Source organism: Bufo gargarizans, chromosome 7 (genome assembly GCF_014858855.1).
Source record: "Bufo gargarizans isolate SCDJY-AF-19 chromosome 7, ASM1485885v1, whole genome shotgun sequence".
Classification (NCBI taxonomy): domain Eukaryota; kingdom Metazoa; phylum Chordata; class Amphibia; order Anura; family Bufonidae; genus Bufo; species Bufo gargarizans.
In genome coordinates this window covers 164,212,507-164,237,086 of record NC_058086.1, presented here as the reverse complement: position 1 = coordinate 164,237,086, position 24,580 = coordinate 164,212,507, and the positions used below count along the sequence as shown (strand labels likewise).

General features: G+C 43.1%; 1 protein-coding gene across 1 annotated transcript in view; it reads right to left on the bottom strand.

The window, feature by feature from the left end:
* Positions 1 to 1,787: 1,787 nt before the first annotated feature.
* The window catches only part of LOC122944218 (collagen alpha-1(VII) chain-like), a 76,151-nt gene continuing 53,358 nt past the window's right edge, over positions 1,788 to 24,580 (bottom strand). The window contains exons 76-103 of the mRNA XM_044302442.1: positions 23,189 to 23,224; positions 23,047 to 23,106; positions 22,827 to 22,952; positions 22,652 to 22,723; positions 22,079 to 22,114; positions 21,103 to 21,162; positions 20,718 to 20,762; positions 20,580 to 20,615; positions 20,323 to 20,358; positions 20,181 to 20,237; positions 19,839 to 19,910; positions 18,704 to 18,775; positions 18,372 to 18,407; positions 18,012 to 18,092; positions 17,874 to 17,927; positions 17,260 to 17,313; positions 16,449 to 16,511; positions 16,304 to 16,366; positions 16,031 to 16,147; positions 13,818 to 13,895; positions 13,674 to 13,727; positions 11,005 to 11,053; positions 10,355 to 10,393; positions 8,036 to 8,128; positions 4,930 to 5,049; positions 4,560 to 4,622; positions 4,283 to 4,453; positions 1,788 to 2,933 (exon numbers count right to left, since the gene is read on the bottom strand). Coding sequence (XP_044158377.1) covers positions 2,908 to 2,933; positions 4,283 to 4,453; positions 4,560 to 4,622; positions 4,930 to 5,049; positions 8,036 to 8,128; positions 10,355 to 10,393; positions 11,005 to 11,053; positions 13,674 to 13,727; positions 13,818 to 13,895; positions 16,031 to 16,147; positions 16,304 to 16,366; positions 16,449 to 16,511; positions 17,260 to 17,313; positions 17,874 to 17,927; positions 18,012 to 18,092; positions 18,372 to 18,407; positions 18,704 to 18,775; positions 19,839 to 19,910; positions 20,181 to 20,237; positions 20,323 to 20,358; positions 20,580 to 20,615; positions 20,718 to 20,762; positions 21,103 to 21,162; positions 22,079 to 22,114; positions 22,652 to 22,723; positions 22,827 to 22,952; positions 23,047 to 23,106; positions 23,189 to 23,224 — 1,869 coding nt within the window. The 3' untranslated portion in view covers positions 1,788 to 2,907. The remainder of the gene's footprint in view (positions 2,934 to 4,282; positions 4,454 to 4,559; positions 4,623 to 4,929; positions 5,050 to 8,035; positions 8,129 to 10,354; positions 10,394 to 11,004; positions 11,054 to 13,673; positions 13,728 to 13,817; positions 13,896 to 16,030; positions 16,148 to 16,303; positions 16,367 to 16,448; positions 16,512 to 17,259; positions 17,314 to 17,873; positions 17,928 to 18,011; positions 18,093 to 18,371; positions 18,408 to 18,703; positions 18,776 to 19,838; positions 19,911 to 20,180; positions 20,238 to 20,322; positions 20,359 to 20,579; positions 20,616 to 20,717; positions 20,763 to 21,102; positions 21,163 to 22,078; positions 22,115 to 22,651; positions 22,724 to 22,826; positions 22,953 to 23,046; positions 23,107 to 23,188; positions 23,225 to 24,580) is intronic.

The following is a 24,580-nucleotide window of genomic DNA, read 5'->3' as shown; positions in this document are numbered from 1 at the left end:
ACGCAAAAGTATTTTCTTTCCGTGTCAGTTTTTTTGTGTGGACCGTATGCAGAACCATGCATTTCAATGGGTCTGCAAAAAAACGGAAGTTACTGCATGTGCATTCCGTTTCCGTATGTCCTATTATTGTCCTGTTATTAGGGGCCAGTTGTTCCATCCTGCAAAATACGTAATGCACACAGGCGTCATCCGTACTTTTTGCAGAGCGCAAAATACATACGGTCGAGTGCATGAGCCCTTACAGGCAGCTCCAATGTGAGGAACCCATCATACAACACCTCATATCTCAGCGTCCAGGTTTTTTTGTGAAGCAGAAGAGGAATATTGAGGTTAGGGTTTAACATATACAGTTTAGCAGCAAATGATATGAGCAATACAAGCAGCACAAGTACCTGGTGGATAAGAAAAAACAAGTATATAAAGAAAACCTAAAGATAATAAAACATCGAAAGCGACGTATAATAATCTGCAACACTACTGCAAGCAATATGCTTGGCTGGAGTTCAGAATAGCACCATATTACAGTCCCTGATTTATTTATTTTTATTATCGTTGACAACAATTTTCTCATATAAAGCATTGTTAAAGTATATATTGTATATTTACATACAGTCAATATGATCAGCAGGTTGTAGAGATCCCTTTGTGTTGGTTGACGCATCTTTGAATGACTGTTTATAAATTAATAGAAATACATCTAAAATGCTGGTAATTACCATAAGATTTGGTGGTGTCACTGCTTTCAGGTTAGTGACAAGAGAAATGACTGGTTCCATTGGGTTTTATAAAGTGGATGCCTACATTGTCTGAATTAGCTTTTTAGAAAAATCTGATTAATAAAGCAGGCAGAAGTGGTGATGGCTCCCAAGGTGCTTTGCTCTTCGACAGGTCAAACTGGTTGCTATGGATGTACTACCTAACAGCTACATGAGGTTATCAGGCTGCTAGTCCTTAGGCCTCTTTCACACGGGCGTTGCGGGAAAATGTGCGGGTTCGTTGCGGGAACACGCGTGATTTTTCAGCGCGAGTGCAAAACATTGTAATGCGTTTTTTACTCGCGTGAGAAAAATCGGCATGTTTGGTACCCAAACCCGAACTTCTTCACAGAAGTTCGGGCTTAGGATCGGTGTTCTGTAGATTGTATTATTTCCCCTTATAACATGGTTATAAGGGAAAATAATAGCATTCTGAATACAGAATGCATAGTACAATAGCGCTGAAGGGGTTAAAATAATAATAATAATAATTTAACTCACCTTAGTTCACTTGATCGCGAAGCCGGCATCTCCTTCTGTCTTCTTCTTAGCTGTGTGCAGTAACAGGACCTGTGGTGACGTCACTCTGGTCATCACATGATCCATCACATGATCTTTTACCATGGTGATGGATCATGTGATGACCAGAGTGACGTCACCACAGGTTCTGTTACTGCACGCAGCAAAGAAGAAGACAGAAGGAGATGCGGAGCTGTGCGATCAAGTGGACTAAGGTGAGTTAATTTTTTTTATTTTTTTTTAACCCTCCAGCGCTATTTTACTATGCATTCTGTATTCAGAATGCTATTATTTCCACTTATAACCATGTTATAAGGGAAAATAATAATGATCGGCTCTCCATTCCGATTGTCTCCTAGCAACCGTGCGTGAAAATCGCACCGCATCTGATGCTTGCGATTTTCACGCAACCCTATTCATTTCTATGGGGCCTGCGTTACGTGAAAAATGCTGAATATAGAGCATGCTGCGATTTTCACGCAACGCAAAAGTGATGCGTAATAAAAACACCGCTCATGTGAACAGCCCCATAGAAATGAATGGGTCGGGATTCAGTGTGGGTGCAATGCGTTCAACTCGCGCATCGCATCCGCGCGGAATACTCGCCCGTGTGAAAGGGGCCTTAGTAACCAGTCTGAGCTTTGTCAGTTTTACAACTCAAAGCCAAATTGTCAGGTGGAGGTGGAGGGTTATATATGAGGTTGTTAAGATAGAAAATCCTTAGCAACCAGTCTTGGCATACTCTGATCTACAAATCAGGGGCATGTTGTCAGTGAACTGAGGTTATATAAGGTTGTCAGAAAGCAAGTCCTTGGCAACTCTTCTGTGCCTACTGTAGTCTACAACTCATCGCCACGTTGTCACTGAGCTGAAGGTCCCAAAGGGGCTAGGAGGCTCAGTGTTACGTGTTACGTGCCGGTGCTGTGGACCGCAAATTGCAGTCCGCAATGCACTGGCACCGACCGTGGGGCAGCTGCATGCGGATCGCGGACCCATTTACTTGGGTCCGCTGTCCATCCGTTACGCAAAATGAAAGAGCAAGTTCTATCTTTTTGCGTTGCGGAGGCACGAAAGGGAACCCCATGGAAGAACTCCGTAGTGCTTCCGTGGGGTTCCGTTCCGTGCTTCCGTTCCGCACCTCGTCTCCGGATTTGAGGACCCGTTCAAGTGAATGGGTCCGCATCCGTGATGCGGAATGCACACGACCGGTGCCCCATGTATTGCGGACCCGCCGTATGCAATACGGCAACGGCTGTGTGAATGAGCCCTTACTCAGATTTTTGGTAGACCCTCTTTCATTTGGTTGTACTGGAGAGCTTTAATGACAAATCGTGGTCTCTCTCATGTAACCTACAACCTGTACGATGTGATTTGCTAAAAAAAAATGTCCCTTTCAGTAGAAAAATAGTATAAAATTTAGCACCAATTCTCTGCTACGAAAAAAGTTCTATGCACCATGTGATATGAGATACAGAATTCATAATTATATTAACAATAAAAAATACAAATATTTCCCAGATGTAATGACAGGGGATCACAATTTGGACCCTATAACTTGCAAGGTTTTTTTTCAAACTTGAATCTTACAAAGATATTACAATATACATATATTTTTCTAGTTCTGCGCGATGTCTTAGCTTCCGTCTTCTTGGGGTTTATCTGCAAATTAAAATGATAGAAAGATAAAATTAGTAAAAAAAAAATGTGGAAAGATGTGTAGGAGGTTATTTTGTGATTCAAGGAGAGGAGGACCCAGCCCGGGTCAGCTCCAACCACTTTGCTCGGGGGAGGGATGTGAGCCTAACTTCCCTCATGGACCTCAACAATAGCAAACTAGGGAAGTGGGAATCAGCCTGGGGTTCAGGCAGCCCTTTTGTCCCTCGTGACTTTGGAAGGAGGTGTAAAATGTATTTGAGCAGGGGCATAGCTACAGTGGATGCAGAGGAAGAGGATGCTACAGGACCCAAAAATCAGAAGGAGCCCGCCCGGGAAGAGGACTGAAAGATTTTATTGTCAGGGCCCCCTGAACAGTATTATACAACATTATATACAGTGACATACAGTATATATATGGTCTGAGAAGGCTATCTTGACTAGCCACAGCAGCTAGGGTTGCACAGCCTGTTCAAAAATTTGCGTTGGGGCCCAGTCACTTCTAGTTATGAATTTGAGCCTTGCTATACCATGAGGAAGACCCCCTTTTGACTATATCCATAGGACCTCCTTTCCTCTATGTACTTCCTTGCCTACATTGTCTATGAAACCTCATTGGGGTGAAGTGTTATAACTGTATGTGGCTCTGCGTCATGAGAGTCCCAGCACCCAAAAAGTGTATTGCGGGGACGCCGTATGAAAGTGGGTGGGGTGCACTACAAAAGGGGAAGTGGATTTATCTTTCCAGGGGGTGGGAACCTAAAAAGGGTCATGTCAACATGTTGTTGCTATGTGTGCATGCTTATTTCAATGGGGAGAACAGGGTCCTAGATATAGGGAGTGCAGAATTACCAGTTGCACCTTGGTCATTTGCCTGAGGAGGCCTATAGGTCCCTCTGCACCAGTATTATAAATGTTAGGTCCTATAATATTATTGTGTATTGCACAGTGCATTATTGTGTCCCAGGAGTTGAAAGTGCAGGAGAGGGAGACAAGCTGGCACATGAAATTCCTGGCGACAGCTTATCTCCTAGCACAGGAAATGAATGGACATGTAGAAAACCACAATGCCCAATCCTTGTTTCACCCATCACCTGCCTCTGGGGGACAATCAGGAAAACAATGTGCACTTTAGATTTTCATCCAGAATACCATTAGAAATTGGCAGAAACCTAAGAATTCATTAATAGAAACCCAATGATCCCCTCATGGGTGTCCATGTGATTTAAAAAAAAATATATTTTTAATAATTATTTTTATATATTATTAGTTTTGGTGCAACTTAGGTGATAGGTCTAATGGAACGCCTTTTGGAAGGAATGGTCCCATGAAAGGTGCATAGATCTGAGACTTACCTTTTCTGTGCCCACATTGTAGCTCACACTGGTCCTTCTCATCGAACCTGTTGAGATTTCCACCGCAGCCGCTGTACACAAACGGGCGACATTCTCTCACCCGCTGATTATAATACCATTTTAATGTGTATTTGGTGCATTCCCCTTCCAGCATGGGGAGACTACATATATCTGAAAGCACAATGAAATCTATAGTATGAGAACTAGGCGTCTCTGCAGTAGTAGTGGTATAATAATAAAAATAGTATATAAGAGTAATATAATAGGCTGTAGCTACCGTATTGTGCAGTGTCTCTCTTCCTTCGAACACTGGCCTCAGATATTGTTGGGATTGTCATATCTGTAAAGAAGATATATACAGGAGACGTACTTTGGGGGTTAGCTGGCCTTCTTTAGTTTTATTACACAGGGGTTGTATACAATTAGAAGAGCAAGGCTGCTTTCTTCTTAACACAGCTCCACACCTATCCACAGGTTGTTTATGGTATTGCTGCCCAGCCCTTTTGAATTGAATGGGGATATGCTGTAATACCGCAAACAACCTGTAAACAGGTAGGGCGCTGTTTTTGGAAGAAAACAGCAATCTTTTTCTAATCCTATGCAATCGTCCTGGCAGCAGCATACAGACTACTGGACATGGTACTGACCATCAGACAGAATTGCGCTCTCTGTCCCATCTTCATCCATATCTTCCTTGTAGTCGTCCACTGTGTATATATGCTCATAATCAGGATCATTGGTGTTCACCACCTCCTTCAGCTCACGTCCTGCATGAAATGGCGGGAGTATACATAAAAAAAAAAGGATGATATGCATGGATATCATATGGAAGGAACCTTGAAATGCAGACTGGAAGCAGAACAGGCAAAGCGTGAGGAGATGCTATGCATAAAAGAAGCACCCCGAAACCCAATATGTCCAGACGCCAACCATGCCCAGTCCCTGGGATCAGTACTGTATGGTTGTCAGGTTTCATTGCATTTTCGTTTGTCTGAGTCGCTAATATATAATAATGGATATTGTTGTAAAAATATATGACTTTGTGCTACAAGAGCTCAATGGCAACACATCATGGGATCCAAATGTGGTGAAAGGTAAAACCCTAAAGGCAATGTGTCTATGGAAAATGATAATTCTTATGTTAAACATATTTTTTTAAAGATTTTTGTAGTGATTTGTTTGTCATTTTCAATGCACTAGCTATTGAAAAAACAAACAAACTGAACTTTTGCAGTTTTCACTCTGGCCACTGAGTTTCACAGTAGGCTGACACCTGGCTGTTCTGGGAAAATCACCTCTCTGCAGTCATCTCATTAGCATCACAGCCCGGATTAAATCGCCAGGTATCACTTATATATAGATAACACATGATCCCCCATAAACAGTAGGAGACGTCACAGCCCAGCTCCTCACCCTCGCTGCACAATGACCACTGAATCTCACAATAGACTGACACTTCCGGTTCTGTAGAGATACTTTCTCTGAAGTCTTCTCATTATCATAATCCGGATTAAAATGACAGGCATCACCTATATTTAGATAACAGGATCCAACATTCACAATAGGCGATGTCAGGGCTCCCCTTTTCATCTCCAGACTACAGATTCCTATGGTCCATGTGGCTGCTGTAAAGAATACCTCTGAAGGCTGTTAACAGCAGCTCAAGCAAGATGGCTGACCCATAATCATGTACAGAAAAAAAATGTTTTTAAAAGTCACACAACCAGAAACATCTGTGCGATTTGTCTGCGGCTTGGTGTCATTGAATAACTTGTTTGCAGTCGCATGCTGTCTATGATGACAAAGTTGTTTGAGACCTACCACTACACATCCAACTAGATTGGATTTTTGTAATAGTCGTGTCACAGTCATGCTTGGTCGGGCATTGTATTCTTCATGCCAGGGGGAGCCCTAGCCTAGAGGAAAACTAGAAGATTTCAAAGGGCATCTGTCAGCAGTTTTGTACCTATGACACCGGCTGACCTGTTACATGTTCACTTGGCAGCTAAAGGCATCTGTGTTGGTCCCATGTTCCTATGTGCCCGCATTGCTGAGAAAATTAAGTTTTAATATATGCAAATGATCCTCTAGGACCAACGGGGGCGTTGCCATTACACCTAGAGGCTCAGCTCTCTCTGCAACTGCCACACCCTCTGCACTTTGATTGACAGGGCCAGGTGTGATGACGTTTACACTGCCTGGTCAAAGGAGGGTGCGGCCATTACAGAGAAAGCAGAGCCTCTAGGTGCAATGGCAACACCCCCGTTGCTCCTAGAGGCTAATTTGCATATAATAAAACATCATTTTTCTCAGCAATGCGGGCACATATGAACATGGGACCAACACAGACGCCTTCAGCTGCCAAGCGCACATGTAACAGGTCAGCCGGTGTCATAGGGACAAATCTGCTGACAGATGCCCTTTAAGAAGAACGACACAATGACAGCGAGAGTGGATGCTGTGAATATTAAAATGACAGGACCATCCTCATACAGAGGGTACAATGAGAGCACAGCAGAAACATGATGCAAATATCTGAAGGTAAAATAATAGACGAGATAAAACAAGATAAAAAATTCTGACAAAAAAAGCGTAGTTGCCCACTTAACCCCATTTTGGATACATAGAACCTCCCTGCTCAAAGTTAACCTACTTAGTGTCTACCATTTGCAGGGAATACAGCGGAGAGGTAGAGCATGAAGTCATGGCGGCTAAGGTTTGGGATGAAGCGGCTCCCGGTAATGGAGGCCATGTAAACCATTGGAGACATGGTGGACGCCTCCATACAGAACAGGCAGAACACGCCAAGGACGTCTTCTTGACGGAGACACCCACAATAAAAAGCGAGAACACAAGATGCTAAGCACGGGAATGTGAATCACCATGTTTCTCCCTGCGAGACGCACTCTGCAGCTGACCACCATATGACAGGCCAGAGCAGTCCTTAGGGGCCATGTTCATGTATGTGTCACGGTGCAGCCACACACACTAGGCCTCGTTTATCAAAACTGCCTTTGTTGCCCATAGCAACCAATCAGAACTCAGCTTTTATTTCTTAAACTGCTGTGGAAAAATGAAAGCTGAGCTGTGATTGGTTGCTATGGGCAACACTACAGGCCTACTACTATAGTGTGGAAAATGAGGCCCAACATAACCATACTGCTGCTGTTGAGGGAATGCTCAACCAGTCAGCAGGCCCTCATGGCCAGACTTGGACCTAGAATGTTCTTTGTCTTAACATTAACAGCTAAAGATAATTTGCATGGGTTCCCCAATTTTTGTCCAGTTGAACAGTGGCCGTCCCTAGACCTTTCAATGTAGACTTTGCCCAAAATATTTTAATGCTGTATTCACTTAAATTTTGGGCCTCATTTATCAAAACTGTCTAATGGTAAGACTGTCTTTGTTGCCCATAGCAACCAATCAAACTGTTTTCATAAATGAGGACCACTACGGGACTGCTCGGACCTATTACATAGACAGAACATAGGGGAAGGCTGGCGGAGTATGAAGGGCTGAATTCACCCCAGACGATGGCTGGCAATGGACATTGACTGAAGCCAGTGACCTGTCACTTGCCCAGAGGGTGAAACTTTTGCCAGCCCTCCCCCTTACCCCAGCAAGCGTGACAGACCGCAAGGAAGCGCAGAGAAAGCGACACCTGATTGGTTTAGTTTTTGTGCGGACAATTTGTGAAGCAGAAAGACACATGTGGCCAGATTTTGCACGGCGCGTGACTCAAAGCCGACTCACCCTCATCTTCCTCAGCATGAGAGAACTTTAGGACTGGGACTAAACGAGAGATAGATGGATTCGACTGGGGAGATGGATAGTTGGGACCATAACCTGGGAGGTGCAGGGTCATAACAACAGATTTAGATGTGCAGGGTACAAGACTGGTCATGGTAAAAGACGTTTACACGCATCATCACACGCTATATGCAGGTGAAGGCATGCTAACACGTAACCTACGACATTACAGGGTGACTATAACAGTAGCTGCATTAAGAACTGTAACAGTAGCTGCATTAGTGCAAACTTTTATTTTATGGTTGAGCTGCAATGACAGGTCTAGCAATCGGCAGGGGTGGCGCTGTTCCAGAAAAAAACTGAAAACCCTATTTTTTAAACCTAGACATTCCCTATACAGTAATGCACCGGATGGGTTTTCAAATTGGAATTTATTGAGAGTTTGGAAGCTTTTGGACCGGCGAACAATGAGGCTGTATGGGACACACAGTCCCTATGGTTCTGTACTATAGTGCTGCAGGTTTTCCCTGTGCTGCAGTATGGCGCTCCTATGAGCTTCCGCATTATGGAGGTATTCGCAATAGTATTAGGGTCCTTTGACAGTAGTATGGAGCCATAATACACCCGTGTGCATATGGATAGGACTATCACACTAACTAGACTGCAAATAATTAACATTAAAGTGGTGGCTCTGGCAATTTGAAGGGCATTCCCCTTTAAAGGGGCATGATTTACATTTTCCCTGATTTGAGATTCCTATTTTGATAGGTATGACAGGTACGTTTTCTAATTACATGGACTACTACCCATATGATTTAGGCCTAGTTCACACAAACGTTTTTTTTTGCGAGTGTACGGGCAGTTTTTTTGTGTTCCGTATACGGTCCGTATACGGAAGCATTCATTTCAATGGTTCCGCAAAAAAAAAGGAATGTGTTCCGTATGCCTTCCTTTTCCGTATTTCCGTTCCGTTAAAAGATAGAACATGTCCTATATTTGGCCGCAAATCAGGTTCCGTGGCTCCATTAAAGTCAATGGGTCCGCAAAAAAAACGGAACACATACGGAAATGCATCCGTATGTCTTCCGTATCTGTTCCGTTTTTGATGAACCATCTATTGAAAATGTTATGCCCAGCCCAATTTTTTCTATGTAATTACTGTATACTGTATATGCCATACGGAAAAACGGAACGGAAAAACGGAACAGAAACGGAAACACAACAGAACTCAAAAACGGAACAACGGATCTGTGAAAAACGGACCGCAAAAAACGATAAAAGCCATACGTTCGTGTGAACTAGGCATTAGTCCACTTCATTCACTCAGTTCTCTGTCTTCGTAATAAATAAAAAAATAAAAGCTATTTTGTAATAAGTCTTCATTAAAAATGTTCCTGTTGTTTTGACCCTACAGCTTCTATGTAGACCTATGTATCTCCATGGTAACAGACAAAGATCGCCTGTGTAGTCTGACTCTGCAGTCATCCCCCTTTCTGTCTGTTTCCACTTTATGCTTACATACAGTCGGCGGGATCAGACTACACTGGGTTTATTTGTTGTCTGTTGCCATGGAGACACAGACCTGCATAGGAGCAGTAGAAACAAGTCAATAGGTCACTTTTTAAAATTGAAACTTATTACAAAGTCGCTTTATTTTTCATTTTAGATGTCATTAGACAATAATATAATTTGACCTTTATTGCAAGAGCACAGTAAAACAGAATGATTTAGATGTCAGAATTATAACATCTGGGGGCTAGTAAATAGGTTCATACTGGAGATTTTGAAATTAAAGACGTATCAGCATATACTGAAAAGCCGGCTCAGGATTCACTTACGAACACATTGTGCTAGGATGTTAGTGCTGTAAGGATTTGATTTGTGAAGGGACACCCACTGACAAAGTGAATGTGACACAACGTAATCATACATTTCCAAGAGGAATAAAAAAGGAACAGCACAAAGCAGAGTGAATAAAACGAGATCTGTCATAAGATCTGATTGATCCTTTTTACGTTTTAATCACCAAAAATATTTTAAAAACATTTTTGGTGATTTATTTTTATTTTTATCCCATGTTACCATATTGACAAAATTTCGGAAATATTAAATAATGTTCACAATATCTGGTGAGCACAATAAGGTAACACCGCCTGTCATTTTCAGCGTGTGCTGGGTACACTGGGGCAGATTTTGCACTAGACGTGGATCCTCTGAAGACTATAGGACAATTTTGTCTGTGTCTGTCACTACCTAGATTTGGCTTAGTTCCCAATGTGAAAAATATGCATTCATACGTCTTCATTCACCCATTGGGTTTACCCGAGTTCTTTTCAGGAAATGGGAACTGACCTCCACAGGCTGCAAAAAAAATAAGACAAAAATCACAAAAATGAGACCATGGAAATACCATCATTTTATATTATGGGGCATTATAGTTTTCCTGGAAGACAAGTAGCCTGACGACTGCCCATTTCATGCAGCAGAATTATCTGTCACATGGTCACCCAGAGGCTCCTCCCCTTCCCTGAATGTGGGTCACTTCTCCCTGCCCTTACCCTAGCCCTTACCCTAGCCCAGTGATAGGCAAACTGTGGCTCTCCAGCTGTTGCAAAACTACAACTCCCACCATGCCCTTCTGTAGGCTGAAAGCTGTAGGCAGTCTTTGCATGCTGGGAGTTGTAGTTCTGCAACAGCTGGAGAGCCGCAGTTTGCCTATCACTGCCCTAGCCAATAAAGTTGTGCTGGCTGAAAAACAAGAAATGCTGGGAAGTATATAGCAGCTGTAATATTGGTGAGGGAGGAAGTAGCTAGCTTCTCCTCATACTTGATTTGTAACAAAATGTTTCAGTTTTATTGTCATTTATGAGACACAAAAATATCTATTAATTAAATTCAATATAACAAATCATTCCAAATCGGAGAGGTCTATACTATAGCTGCAGAGCATCTCCCAGGATGATCCCACTCACCGCAGTGCAGGCTCATCTCCTGCTTCACATAGTTCCGGATTTCATCCCCCTGTTGGTGAAATATATAGATAATGAACATATAAGGGGGAATTTATCATGAGGACAATATTTAAAGGCAGTTTTGCTTGAGAGTCTGTGTTGAAGTACTTTGTGCCACATTTATCAAATGTTAGAGGTTGCTTGATAAATTTGGCTTGTCCTTAAACCTAAGGCCTCTTTCACACGGGCGTTGCGGGAAAAGGTGCGGGTGCGTTGCGGGAACATGTGCAATTTTTCCGCACGAGTGCAAAACATTGTAATGCGTTTTGCACGCGCGTGAGAAAAATCGGCATGTTTGGTACCCAAACCCAAACTTCTTCACAGAAGTTTGGGCTTGGGATCGGTGTTCTGTAGATTGTATTATTTTCCCTTATAACATGGTTATAAGGGAAAATAATAGCATTCTGAATACAGAATGCAGAGTACAATAAGGCTGGAGGGGGTTCAAAAAATTTAATAAAAATTTAACTCACCTTAATCCTCTTGCTCGCGCAGCCGGCATCTCTTCTGTGCTGTGTACAGGAAAAGGACCTGTGGTGATGTCACTCCGGTCATCACATGGTCCATCACATGATCCATCACCATGGCAAAAGATCATGTGATGGACCATGTGATGACCGGAGTGACGTCACCACGGGTCTTTTTCCTGTACACAGCACAGAAGAGAAGCCGGGCTGCGCGAGCAAGTGGATTAAGGAGAGTAAAAAAAATTAAAAATTTTTTTTAACCCCTCCAGAACTATTGTACTATGCATTCTGTATTCAGAATGCTATTATTTTCCCTTATAACCATGTAATGTGATTTTCACGCAGCCTCATTCACTTCTAGGGGGCCTGCGTTGCGTGAAAAACACAAAAAAAAAAAAAAGCTTGCTGCGATTTTCACGCAACGCACAAGCGATGCGTGAAAATCACCGCTCATGTGAACAGCCCCATAGAAATGAATGGGTACTGATCCAGTGCGGGTGCAATGCGTTCAACTCACGCATTGCACCCGCGCGGAAAACTCGCCCGTGTGAAAGGGGCCTAACACTTCTGTCTAGAAAAGCCACTCCAGTTTTCCTACTCCACCCCCCTCCTAGCGTGAGATTGCGACTAAATCTGGAGTGAAACTCATTAACATAGCTAACCACACCCACTTTTCCACCCATATAACAAAACTGGAGTGAGTGGTGTAAAAATGCAAAAAGTCACAAAAGTTTGCGAAAGTGCATTTAAAAAGTCACAAATTTTTGCGCAAGCGCTTAAAAAAGCCCTATTTTTGCAACTTTTTGATGCCAGAATTAAATCCAGGCCAAAGTGTCCAGAAGTATACATATATGTATATATATAACAGCTATAGGGTGTGCAATCTGGGCTTCATCTTAGGTTGCATCTGGGTTTAAGTGCTCAAGGGAACCCAAACTTAAAGTGTACCCAAACGTTCATAACAGAAAAAGTTTTTTCAGCACATTTTGAACAGGTTTAAATAAAGTTATTATGAATGCTTAGGTACAATTTAAAGGGGTTGTGCCACCAAAAAATATTCTCAAATTTTCGAACCAGCATACTTTTGTAATTGCATGTCATTAAAGATTTAGGGCACTTTCACACTAGCGTTTTTGTTTTCCGGTATTGAGTTCCGTCACAGGAGCTCAATACCGGAAAAAAACGGATCAGTTTTATCCTAATGCATTCTAAATGGAGAGAAATCCGTTTAGGATGCATCAGTTCAGTCCCTCTTACGTTTTTTTGGACGGAGAAAATACCGCAGCATGCTGCAGTTTTCTCTCTGGCCAAAAATACTGAACACTTGCCGGATACAGCATTAATTTACATTGAAGTGTATTAGTGCCGGATCTGGCATTAAATGTTTCGGGAAAACGGATCCAGCATTCCGGTCTGCGCATTCTCAGACCTTTAAAAATGCAAAAAAAAAAATATCATACCGGATCCATTTTTCCGGATGACACCAGAGAGACTGATCCGGTATTTCAATGCATTTGTCAGACGGATCCGCATCCGGATCCGTCTGACAAATGCCATCTGTTTGCGTCCGGATTGACGGATCCGGCAGGCAGTTCCGGCGACGGAACTGCCTGCCGGAATACTCTGCCGCAAGTGTGAAAGTATTAGCATAGCCACTGAGCTATTCAATAAAATGCATCTGTATAGCGCCACCTGCTGTTTGTTCTTTTCCTTATTTCTCCATCCACCTCACTGAGGTGGTCGCACCCACTCAGTTTCAATTTTCAACTACCACCCGCCATATCTTCTGATAGAAGCTGTGGCTGTTACAAGGAAGGCGCTACAGCAGAGAGGATACCCCTCCTGAATTATGAGGGAGAGAGCTGCAGCAAAAAGTACATGGCCCTTGAGCTGCCAGCCTGAAATAAATGTAGCAGAACAATTGTAGAAATGAATGGGGAGATCTCTGGATCCATGTGAGGTGCAGGGCTGGCTCCAGCTTTGTTAGAAAAAGGTTGTTATATCCTATATGACCACGGATTAAAATTTTTTACATCAATCATGGCATAACCGCCTTAAGGAACATTAGGACAAAAAGTATTTAATTTCCATGATATAGAATAGAAAGAGATGGAGAGATATGATAGATTGTACATGATGATTGGGGAGGCCCCTGTATCTTACAGTCATTCCTGGAGAACCTTTATCTCCTTTCGCTCCATCTAGTCCAATGTGTCCCTGGAAGCAGAGATTAAATATATATAATATGCCATATTTCTCCGTAGTACAAATTCATGGTGGACTTTTCATCTTGAAATACATCCTTACCTGGTCACCTCGCTCTCCCGAAATCCCTGGTATTCCACGTGGCCCCATAACAGCCTCTCCAGGAGGGCCCCTGTCACCCTATAAATAACAGTGCCACACAGAACAAGTTGAGAGCAATATTGTTTGAAGAGATCAGCATTGAACTGGCCCAGCAGAGGATCCTGCTTGCCCAGCAATGAAAAGGCTGGGCAAGCAGGGCACCTAAGAGAGTAACGCCGCCCCTGGGCACTTGCGAGCCCTCATTTGCATATCTTATAAAGATCGTTTTTGATGGATTTATAACAGCAGGAAAGATGCCAGAGGTAACGTTTTGATTAACTGTAAGCATGCTAGGGAGCTGTGGGAAGGGTTAAAAAAGTGAAATGCTGGTGACACACTCCCTTTAAGGCCTCTTTCCCACGTTCCGTGGGCATTCCGCATCACGGATGCGGACCCATTCACTTCAATGGGTCTGCAAATCCGGAGATGCGGAATGGTGCGGAACGGAACCCTACGGAAGCACTGCGGGGTACTTCCGTGGGGTTTCGTCCCGTACTTCCGTTCCGCAAAAAGGTAGAACATGTCCTATCTTTTTGCGGAACGGCCGGATCGCAGACCGGGTCTGTGATCCGCTGCGGCTGCCCCTCGGAATGAGCTCGTGCATTGCGGCCCGCATTTTGCAGGCCGCAGCATGACCATGGGGCGCACACACCCGTGTAAAAGAGGCCTAAGACTGCAACACAGCATGAGGAATTGGATTATGTGACAGGTGACTGACCCCTATTTTCTGTATTGTCAGCATCATGGCAGTCCTGTGCCACAATCTGCCACAATAGAAAACGGATCCGTCCCCCATTGACTTTCAATGGAGTTCATGACAGATCCATCTTGGGTATGTTACAGATAACACAACCGGATCTTTCAGAACGGATGCAGATGGGCGTATTATCAGTAACGGAAGCGTTTTTGATGAACCCTGCCGGATGCAGTAAAAACACTAGTGTGAAAGTAGCCTAGGCCTCAAGCCTGTGAGGCATTAGAACAGAGCAAGAAGCTGCAATGACATCACTGCAGCCTCCTGCTCTGGGTCTCGCATGATGACATCATCACGTGAGACCCGCAGCAGGAGTGGGATGCATCGGGATGCAGCAACACAAGCCACAGATAAACCTGTGGTCTGCATCGCAGACAGCAACGCGGGACGGGAGGGAGGTGGGGTTATTATAAATACTAAATGTCCACACTGCTGGGGGCACCAGGGAAGGAAGGAGATCATTATATATACTTGGCACTACTGGGGAAGAATGGAGGAACATTATATACTGGCGCTACAGGGTAACATTATATATATATATATATATACAGTGGCACTATGGGGGGGAGCATTATCTATTGGAACTAGTGGGGGGCACTACAGGGGGACATTAGAGCCACTGGGAGCATTATGGTTATATTATTACTACTAGGGTACTGTAGGGGTGTTATTATTATTTGATGCAATATGGGGGGCATTGCTACTAATGGGGGCTATCTTGGGGAGTATTATCACTAATGAGGGGGCACTATTACTAATGAGGGCAGTCTGGGTGTATAGTATAGTAAAGTGTTTGTGGACATGTGGGGGGGGGGGGGAGCAGAACAGGCACAGTATTGGGGGTAGCTTCAAGAGGTTCTCTAGGTTTTTTCATATTGATGACCTATCCTTAGGATAGATAATCAGTATTAGATCGGCGGGGGTCTGACACCTGGCACTCCTGACAATCAGCTGTTGGAGGAGATGGCGTGCGCTGTGCGCACGCGCAGTGTCCCTTCCCTCTTCCTGCTCTGCTGCTGTATGTCTATGGGACAGCAGCAGTGAACAGCACGGTCCGTCTGCTCAAACAGCTGATCGGCGGGGGTGTCGGACGTCGGACTGTGTTTTTAACACATTATTACAAGATGTGGGCCCCTACTTTTCATTTTGCCCAGGGACACATTTTGTCTAAAACCGGCCCTGCATAACAACTAGGGTTGTCAGGCAGGATGTCCTCACCAAGAAGAGTCTCAGATTACTTGGTTTCTTCAACTCAAATGAAGGCAGAGAAGGGGCAATGAGGCTTGGCTATGCCTAAGACGATGGATACTGGCAGGAACTATGTAGCCAAATACTAGCCCGGAGCTGAGATATGGTCCATCACTGGGCAGATAACTACCGCAGCTTTCCCCTAATGACCAAATTTGTTATCCCACCATACCTTCTGTCCTTGAATGCCTTCAGGACCCTTAGAACCAGGAGGACCAGGGGGGCCAGGAGGACCTAGAGTTCCATCAACACCTCTGGGTCCAGATGAACCGATTATACCCACTGGACCCTGGAAAAAGATAAATGATGTAGGTCGGATCAGTAGGCTCCACAAACAAAATACTAATATATATTAAAACGTGGGGTAATTTCTAAGACCAGACAGAAGGTCATGTCATAATCATATACTCCATGGTGACTGGAGAATCATTGCTATTATACTCACTCTTTCTCCTTTTTCTCCCTGGTCTCCTTTAGTACCCTGTAAGCCTTCCATCCCTCTGTCGCCCTACAGAAAACATGGCCATAAGAGAAATGCAATACCATAAAGGCAAATAGTCTAATCTAACAATCTCTATGCTTTGTATTACCTTGGCTCCAACAAGGCCTTCTTTTCCAGGCAAGCCAGACAGTCCCGGGATCCCCGATTCTCCCTGGAATTTGAATACTTTGTTATCTATATGATTATTTCTAATCAGTTTTTAGTAATTATCAAGATCATTAGAGTTAAAAGAGAGAACAGAAGCAATGACAAGTCCTTCTTCAACTATGGTAATGAATAGACTACTTGTGGCATCATATCCATGAAGGATCAAGGCCAAGGAGGCCCTTGGGCAAAATATGGTGTAAGGGCTTATTATTCCCTTCTTATAGAGTAGCAGGGGGCTGTACAGAGGTAGCAGTTTGGGCATAACAGTCTATAAATGGTAGACCTGTTACATGTGGGACTTAGGAGCTTTCAGTCATGGCTTTGGTAAGTTGTCTTCTATTCAGTGGAGGGCAAGGGAGATTTTCTGAGGTCGAAAATGGAATATAAAAGAAAAAGGGGTTAACTGGTGGTTTAATTTGATGGTTTCTTGGAACTTAAGTGGGACTCTCTGATGCAACTGGTTCCACCACCAACCTAGGCTGCCTGGGCTAATGACTGTTTATATGTAATGCTGGATTTACATGCCCTGATTTTCGGGCCTAAATCCAGCAAGTCAAGTTTCCAGTCTGGTCACGATGTCCAGCTTAGAGGGTTTCCACCACCATGGGCCCTGCATTGGCTCAAATGTAACTGGTGGGCCAATGCTGGTTCACACAGTGGGAGATGTCCTTATTTGATGGAGGAACTATTACCATATCCGTGTACATGTTGTGCAATGTAAAATTATAAAGTGGGAAAAAAAAACACTTTACCGGATCTCCTTTTTTTCCAGGAAGACCATGGCGTCCAGTCATGCCGGTGTCACCCTGCAAAGAGAGCATTTAGTAATGGTCTGTATAACTGCATGAAGAAAGTCCAACTAATTACACCATGTGCTGCATGTATCACCATTTGCCCCAAATGTTTAATTTTCTCCATTAAAGGGGTTGTCCAGGATTTTGATATTGATGACCTTTCCTTAAACTATGTCGTCATGTGATCAATGGGGTTCCGACTCCCAGCACCCCCACATCAGCTGTTAGAAGAGGCCGCGGTGCTCCAGTGAGTGCTGCGGCCTCTTCCTAGGCCTGTGATGTCACTTTTATTGGTCACATGGCCTAGGCACAGCTCTGTCCCATTCAAGTGAATGGGGCTGAGCTGCAAAACCAAACACAGCTGCTGTGCAGTGGACTGTGCTGTGCTGGTTAAGCTGAGAGAACGCCGCAGAACTCACCGGGGGACCTCCTCAAACAGCTGATCGCGGGAGACCAGGAGTCAGACCTTCGGTGATCACATATTGATGACCTATCCTAAGAATATGAGGATCTCGGAAAACCCCTTTAACAGAAAAATGTGCAATGTAAAAAATATCAGCAGTCACCAATACCTTATCTCCCTTCTCTCCATCCTGGCCACAAAGACCCTTCATACCACGATCTCCCTGAAATCCAAAAATAAGAGAAATAGATATATTATCAGCCTCAGGCCACAGAAAATGCAAGTATTATATAGGTTAATTTCTTACCTTTGGTCCTCTAAACCCATTTAGACCTGGTTCTCCTTTCTCTCCACGTAGTCCAGGTAATGCATCTTTACCCGGGATACCCTGGAAATAAAAACATAGCAAAATATAATGCAGGCCATCTTAAGCCTGAAATGTAGAATGGAGGTTGTACTTGGTAAAAGAGGGCCAAACTCAGGTGTGTTCAAGGATGGGGCAACGACTGCCAGGCCCTCTGAGCTGGGAGCGGCACAGAGGATGGGGGCATGAACCAGAACCAGAAGACATCAGGACTCCAATATATTTGGGTCACATTGTTAATTTTTGAGCCACTATGTATTAAGAACAGTCAAATACATGCCAAGGCAAAACTGAGATACTCACGGCTTCTCCTGTTTCTCCAGGATTTCCAGTTTCACCCTGGAAAAAGAGATGAATGCCAATTTACAATATTCCAGGTTGGTACAAGTAAGTTAAAAGCCATTATTTTGTCTGCAGGGTCAGTATAATAGTATGTGGTGCCGGTTTAGTAAACATATCTTTATTAGTTTCTCATAAGCATGAAAAATGACAACTTTTATTGTATAACCAGAAAAGTGCTCAGAGCAGTTGTCACTTCCCCTCCAAACACTCATCTTGGCAGCCCATGCATGTGTCTTTACCACTGAAGGTATTACACTGTCACTGATATTAATATCAGTTGTGATTGTAGCTACCTTTTGTCCACCAGGTCCGCGAGGTCCTACAAAACCGGTTGTCCCTTTGTCTCCTGCCTCTCCTTTGACTCCCTGGGGAGAAAAATTGGAAAATGATGGCAACTCATCAACTGAACTATACACTTTATAGCCCAGTTTGACTAGATGTTTTGTGACATACGTGGCAAAGAAGTCATCTCAGGTATGTTCATTAGAATCAACTGGTGGGTAAGGGTGGTTATGAGGCTGAAGAGTACTTGACATCTAGGGGATATTGCTAACTGAGCCCTAGAATAATCATTTAATGGGACCCAGAAGCTGCATTTTGAATAGTCTTATATGGACAACAATTTTGCCTGTTTTGGCCAACCATGATTTTCTCTAGGTAAACAACTAGGTCAACAAGGCTGATATTATCAGGAAGTCATCATGGGTCTTCTGACATATAAGAAAGTCATCATGGGTCTTCTGACATATAAGAAAGTCATCATGGGTCTTTTGACATATTGGAAATTCATCATGAGTCTTCTGATGTATGGGAAAGGCATCATGGGTCTTCTGACATATCGGAAAGTCATCTTGGGTCTTCTGACATATCGGAAAGTCATCATGGGTCTTCTGATGTATCGAAAGTCATCATGTGTCTTCTGACATATAGGAAAGTCATCTTGGTTCTTCTAACACATCAGAAAGTCATCTTGGGTCTTCTGACATATTGGAAAGCCACCATGTGTTTTCTGACATATCAGAAAGTCATCATGGGTTTTCTGACATATCGGAAAGTCGTCTTAGGTGTTGCTTTTTAGGTAACTTCCTTCATTTAGGGTGCCATATACTGTATTTGACATGTCAGTCATCATGGGTATTCTGACATAATGGAAAGTTATCATGGGCCTTTTGATATCTGAACATCATCATGGCTCTTCTGACATATCAGAAAGTCATCTTAGGTCTTGTCTTTTTATGTAACCTCATTCACTTAAGGTGCCATATACTATATTTGACATGTCATGTGGTCTAATATAATCTTGGCTGTCAACTAAATGATCAGCTATAATTTAGGAGATGTTGCTGTAGCGGCCACTTTATTATGTATAATGTCAGGAACCTGTATATTGTATTACAACCTACAGAAGGCCTGATTTCTTGCTGGTACCTTTTCTCCGCTCGCTCCTTGGTCTCCTTTATCCCCCTTTTCTCCCTCAGACCCTTTCATTCCTCGGTCACCCTGGAAGGAAACAAGCAGATATGTCAAAGAAACACAACTGATGATGAAGATAGAAGAAAATAGAAGAGGAAACAGGTGGAAGAAGGGGAAGAAATAGAAGAAGGGACGAGAAGAGGAAGATTAAGAAGAAGGAAGTAAAATGAGGTGGGATAAAGAAGAAGAAGAGAGACAATGTTGGGGCGAAGAAGAGAAGACAGAAGGAGAAGATGGAAGGAGAAAGAGGACATGGATGAATGGTAGTTCCATGTTATGAGCATCTGTCTGACCTACCAGCTCTCCTTTATTTCCTTTTGCTCCTGGAGGTCCTTCAATGGTCAGAGTGTCACCCTAGACATGTAAGAGAAGGCATATGAGAACTGATCCAAAGGGTAAGACCACAGTATAGATCATGGTTATATGGATGAAGGCTTACCTTGTCTCCCTTAACTCCTACAAGACCGGTGTCACCCTGAAATATCACAGAACACAATATAGTTGAACAAATGTCCACTGCTGGAATATGATGCCCGTGTTGATGTATACAGATGTTAATACTTAGAGGGAATGTCTACTTGTCACATCCCTGATCATAGGATGATCCCTCAGTGAACCGCTGTAATCTATAGCCTAACTGAGTTTTCATTCATGCTTAGTAGGATATGACCATGGGATATGTTCCCCATTTTTTACCTTGTCTCCTCGTTCTCCTCTGTTTCCTGGAAGACCCTGAGAAATACAAGAAACATCATCAGAATTAACACTAAGCCATTGGGAACATGTATGATCCATGTTATGGATATTACAACCCAATGCATAACCAGCACTTACCTGGGGGCCACGGTCACCTTCCAATCCTGGACGGCCATCCTCACCCTGCAGAAATTTAACAAGTGTAAAATAATGAGGATAACAGAAATGAACTGCTACATTGTATCACTGCTACACATAGGTGGTTTAAACAGTGGCATTCGGTTAGCAGTCACCAGTGGACCCTGGTGCATAAATGGCCCCAAAGCCCACTCTTTAATATAAGAAGGCACCAGAATTATAAATGGTAGATGGGGACCCCGTTACGGATTTTGCATTGGGATCCAGGTTACGTCCAAGACAAAAGCTTAAAGACAATAAGGAGATGAAAAGGAGTAGACAGAAGGAGTATGAGAAAACGCGTACAGACGAAAATCAAGGGAGACAGAAAAAAGAAGGTGCATACCCTTGGACCTGCATCTCCTCTCTCTCCTCTAGGACCCAACTGACCAATTCCTGGATCACCCTGGGAAAGATAGGGAAGAACAAGTCAGCATTAATATACCTAACAATAATTGACCCCTTGACAATAATTTGGCTCCTGGGTAGCAATGTTGTATCAATTTAACAGGACACCAGGCAAACCTGATACATTGTGTCAGTGCTAAGGGGAAGGCGAATGAGGGAGAGATTGTCTCTTTGGGGTCATTGTATCCTGCTGCACCCCCTGCACTAGTTATCATTTCTCTCTAGTAACACCTATTGGTGGTAGTCACTCTACAAGCCAGTGTCTGACCTTTTAACAGAACAGGCCTTGCAACATAACTAAGGATATAATACAAGCCAGAATCTGAACAATAAGCTAAAGAGACCCATCCACAGGGAGCCGTTTGGGGTTTTTGCCTCTCGTCAGTGCAGAGCAAGATACTGGTTAGGCTGGATGAGAAGGCTTTGATGTGGGTCTGGGAGAACACAGTTTCTTCTTAAAGAGAGCTCCAAGTTGGCATTGGAAATCTCACCAACTACCCTGTAGGTGGCACTAGAGAGACAGTTTTCCTTCTTCCTGCAGGAGAGCTACTTTGCATACCTTTTTTTCCCAGGGAGCATTGCTTGGCCTATAAACCTCCAATTTGGCGGTCTCCACAAACTTTATTTAACCTCTGATAATCCTGAAATCCTAAGGATCTGAGATATATTTGTAGCACAGAATTACCAGACAATCTGGAATCTTGTGAGACAAGGAACAGAAGACGGCTCATTTGTTATGTTAGTATTTGATTGTGCCTTGAAGGTTCTATTCCCTGACAAGTACATGTTATATACTTTTCTATGATTGTCCAATAATCTAGACGTCTCCTAATCTGGAACCTGTCTAATGGTGGATTAAGGGAATTACATATAGATCTATATAATGGAACACAATCACCTTGTCTTAATCTTACCTTGTCACCCTTGATTCCTGTAGGTCCTGGGGGTCCCTGTAATGATACATCTGCTAAGTATAGTAAAGCATCAAGACATAGGAGACCAAAAAAAACTTTCAATGTGTTATGTGTATATTTCAGTACTAGATCCAATGGCGTATCTACCATAGAGTCTGCCAAGGGACCCATGGTTGGGGAGGGACTGGCACTGAAATTCTTCCTCTGCTTGCTGTTTTAATGTCATAGCAGCTACTCATAGCCGCCACTAGGGAGCATCATTGGCTACAGAGTTATACAGCTCTGAGTTTAATAGTAGCTACAGTTATCTCCCCCTAGTGGTGGCTACATGCAGCCAGTATTATAAAACTGATCAAATACAAAATATGATACAAAACGGCATGCACTAGGAGCAATGTATTTAGGGTAGATGTCAGCGAGTAATGGAGCCCATCCGCATCTATAATATAGGGCCCAACAGTTCTGTGAATGCCCCTGTAGAGATCTACTGATACGCAATATGAAAGTGTGAGTAAGGTGAATGACCAGTAATAGCATGCACAACAATTGATGGAAGAGACATAAGGTTCCTACCGTTGGCCCAGGAGCCCCTGATGGTCCTTGTGATCCTGGATTCCCTTCTCTTCCAGGGAAACCGATCAAACCCTATATAAAATTCAGTAATATTAAGTAAAAATTCAAAATCATTTAGCTATGTTCTATGAACAATGTATTGGAATATGTCTTTTGGTAGTGCTTAAAAACTTACCCTATCCCCAGGTGCACCAGGGGATCCAACCTGTCCCAGTTCTCCTCTCTGACCTGGCTGACCAGGAGTCCCAGCAATACCTTGAAGACCTGGTGGACCTGGTGGACCAGGCAGCCCGACATCACCCTTAAAAGAAAGGTCGAATGAAATGAACATCTCTAACATGTAACACACAATTGCAGAACGTGGAAAGTAGAGTGACCTATTATTTGGGACTTACCTTCAAGCCTGCTGGTCCTATCTGTCCTTCGGGTCCAGGTAACCCAATGCCAATTGCACCCTGGAAATTTAGAGATCAATATCAAATGTCGTGTCTGTCGTAGATTTGATAATGCAGAATGAGCCGTATTTCTAAAACTTACTTTATCACCTTTGGTTCCTGGAGGACCTTTGGATCCCTGCAAATAGTATAAATTTGATCACTTCATTTGTCAATTGATTCCAAACTTTTAGCTCCTTACAGATTGGAAAAACATGGCTGTTTTTTTTTAACTCAGAAACAGCACCACACCTGTCCATGGGTTGCATCTGGTATTGCAGCTTAGCTTCACCAAAGTGATTGGGGCTGACCTGCAATACTAAACAAAACCTGCGGACCGGTGGGGCACAGTTTAAAAAAAATAAAACTGCTATTTTTATACCTTAAAACCCTTTTAAGATACTTTGCAACCCCATTAAAGGAACACTCAACTCATAGACAATGATTTAGAAAGTTTTATTAGTTGAAATCTGTTAGGTAACTACTTTTCCTATTTAGTACTGATTTTGAAGCACGTGATATTTTCTTCTCCTGTCACATCTAAAGATACATTCAAAATTCAGATAGATCCTGCTAGAGCATTGTGGGAGCTCAGATGACCATTCTGAACTAAGTCACCTATCTGACAACAGAATGGAGATGTAACATCTGACTGTTTCCAAGGGCAGCGAGCAGGATTGTAAATGCTGCTTTGGCCATGACTTGAGAAAAAGATAAATGTGATACAGGCACAAGATATGTATTTTTAATGTAGATTTTAACCACAGAATGACCTTCGTAGTGTAATTCAACACTTAGGCCTCTTTCACACGGGCGTCATGCTTTTGGCCCGGATAAGATGTGGGTGCGTCGCGGGAAAATGCGCTATTTTTTAGCGCGAGTGCAAAACATTGTAATGCGTTTTGCACACGCGTGAGAAAAATCTGCATGTTTGGTACCCAGACCCGAACTTCTTCACAGAAGTGCAGGTTTAGGTTAGATGCTGTGTAGACTGTATTATTTTCCCTTATAACATGGTTATAAGGGAAAATAATAGTATTCTTAATACAGAATGCTAAGTAAAATAGGGCTGGAGGGGGTTAAAAAAAATATATAATAATTTAACTCACCTTAATCCACTTGTTCTTGCAGCCCGGCTTCTCTTCTGTATTCTTCTTTGAGGAATAGGACCTTTGATGACGTCACTGCGCTCATCACATGGTCCATCACATGATCCATCACCATGGTGATGGATCATGTGACGGACCATGTGATAAGCGTAGTGATGTCACCACAGGTCCTTTTCCTGTGCACAGCAAAGATGAAGACAGAAGAGAAGCTAGGCTGCGTGAACAAGTAGATTAAGGTGAGTTCAATTTTTATTTTTATTTTTTAACCCCTCCAGCCCTATTGTACTATGCATTCTGTATTCAGAATGCTATTATTTTCCCTTATAACCATGTTTTAAGTGAAAATAATAAAGATCGTGTCCCCATCCCGATCGTCTCCTAGCAAC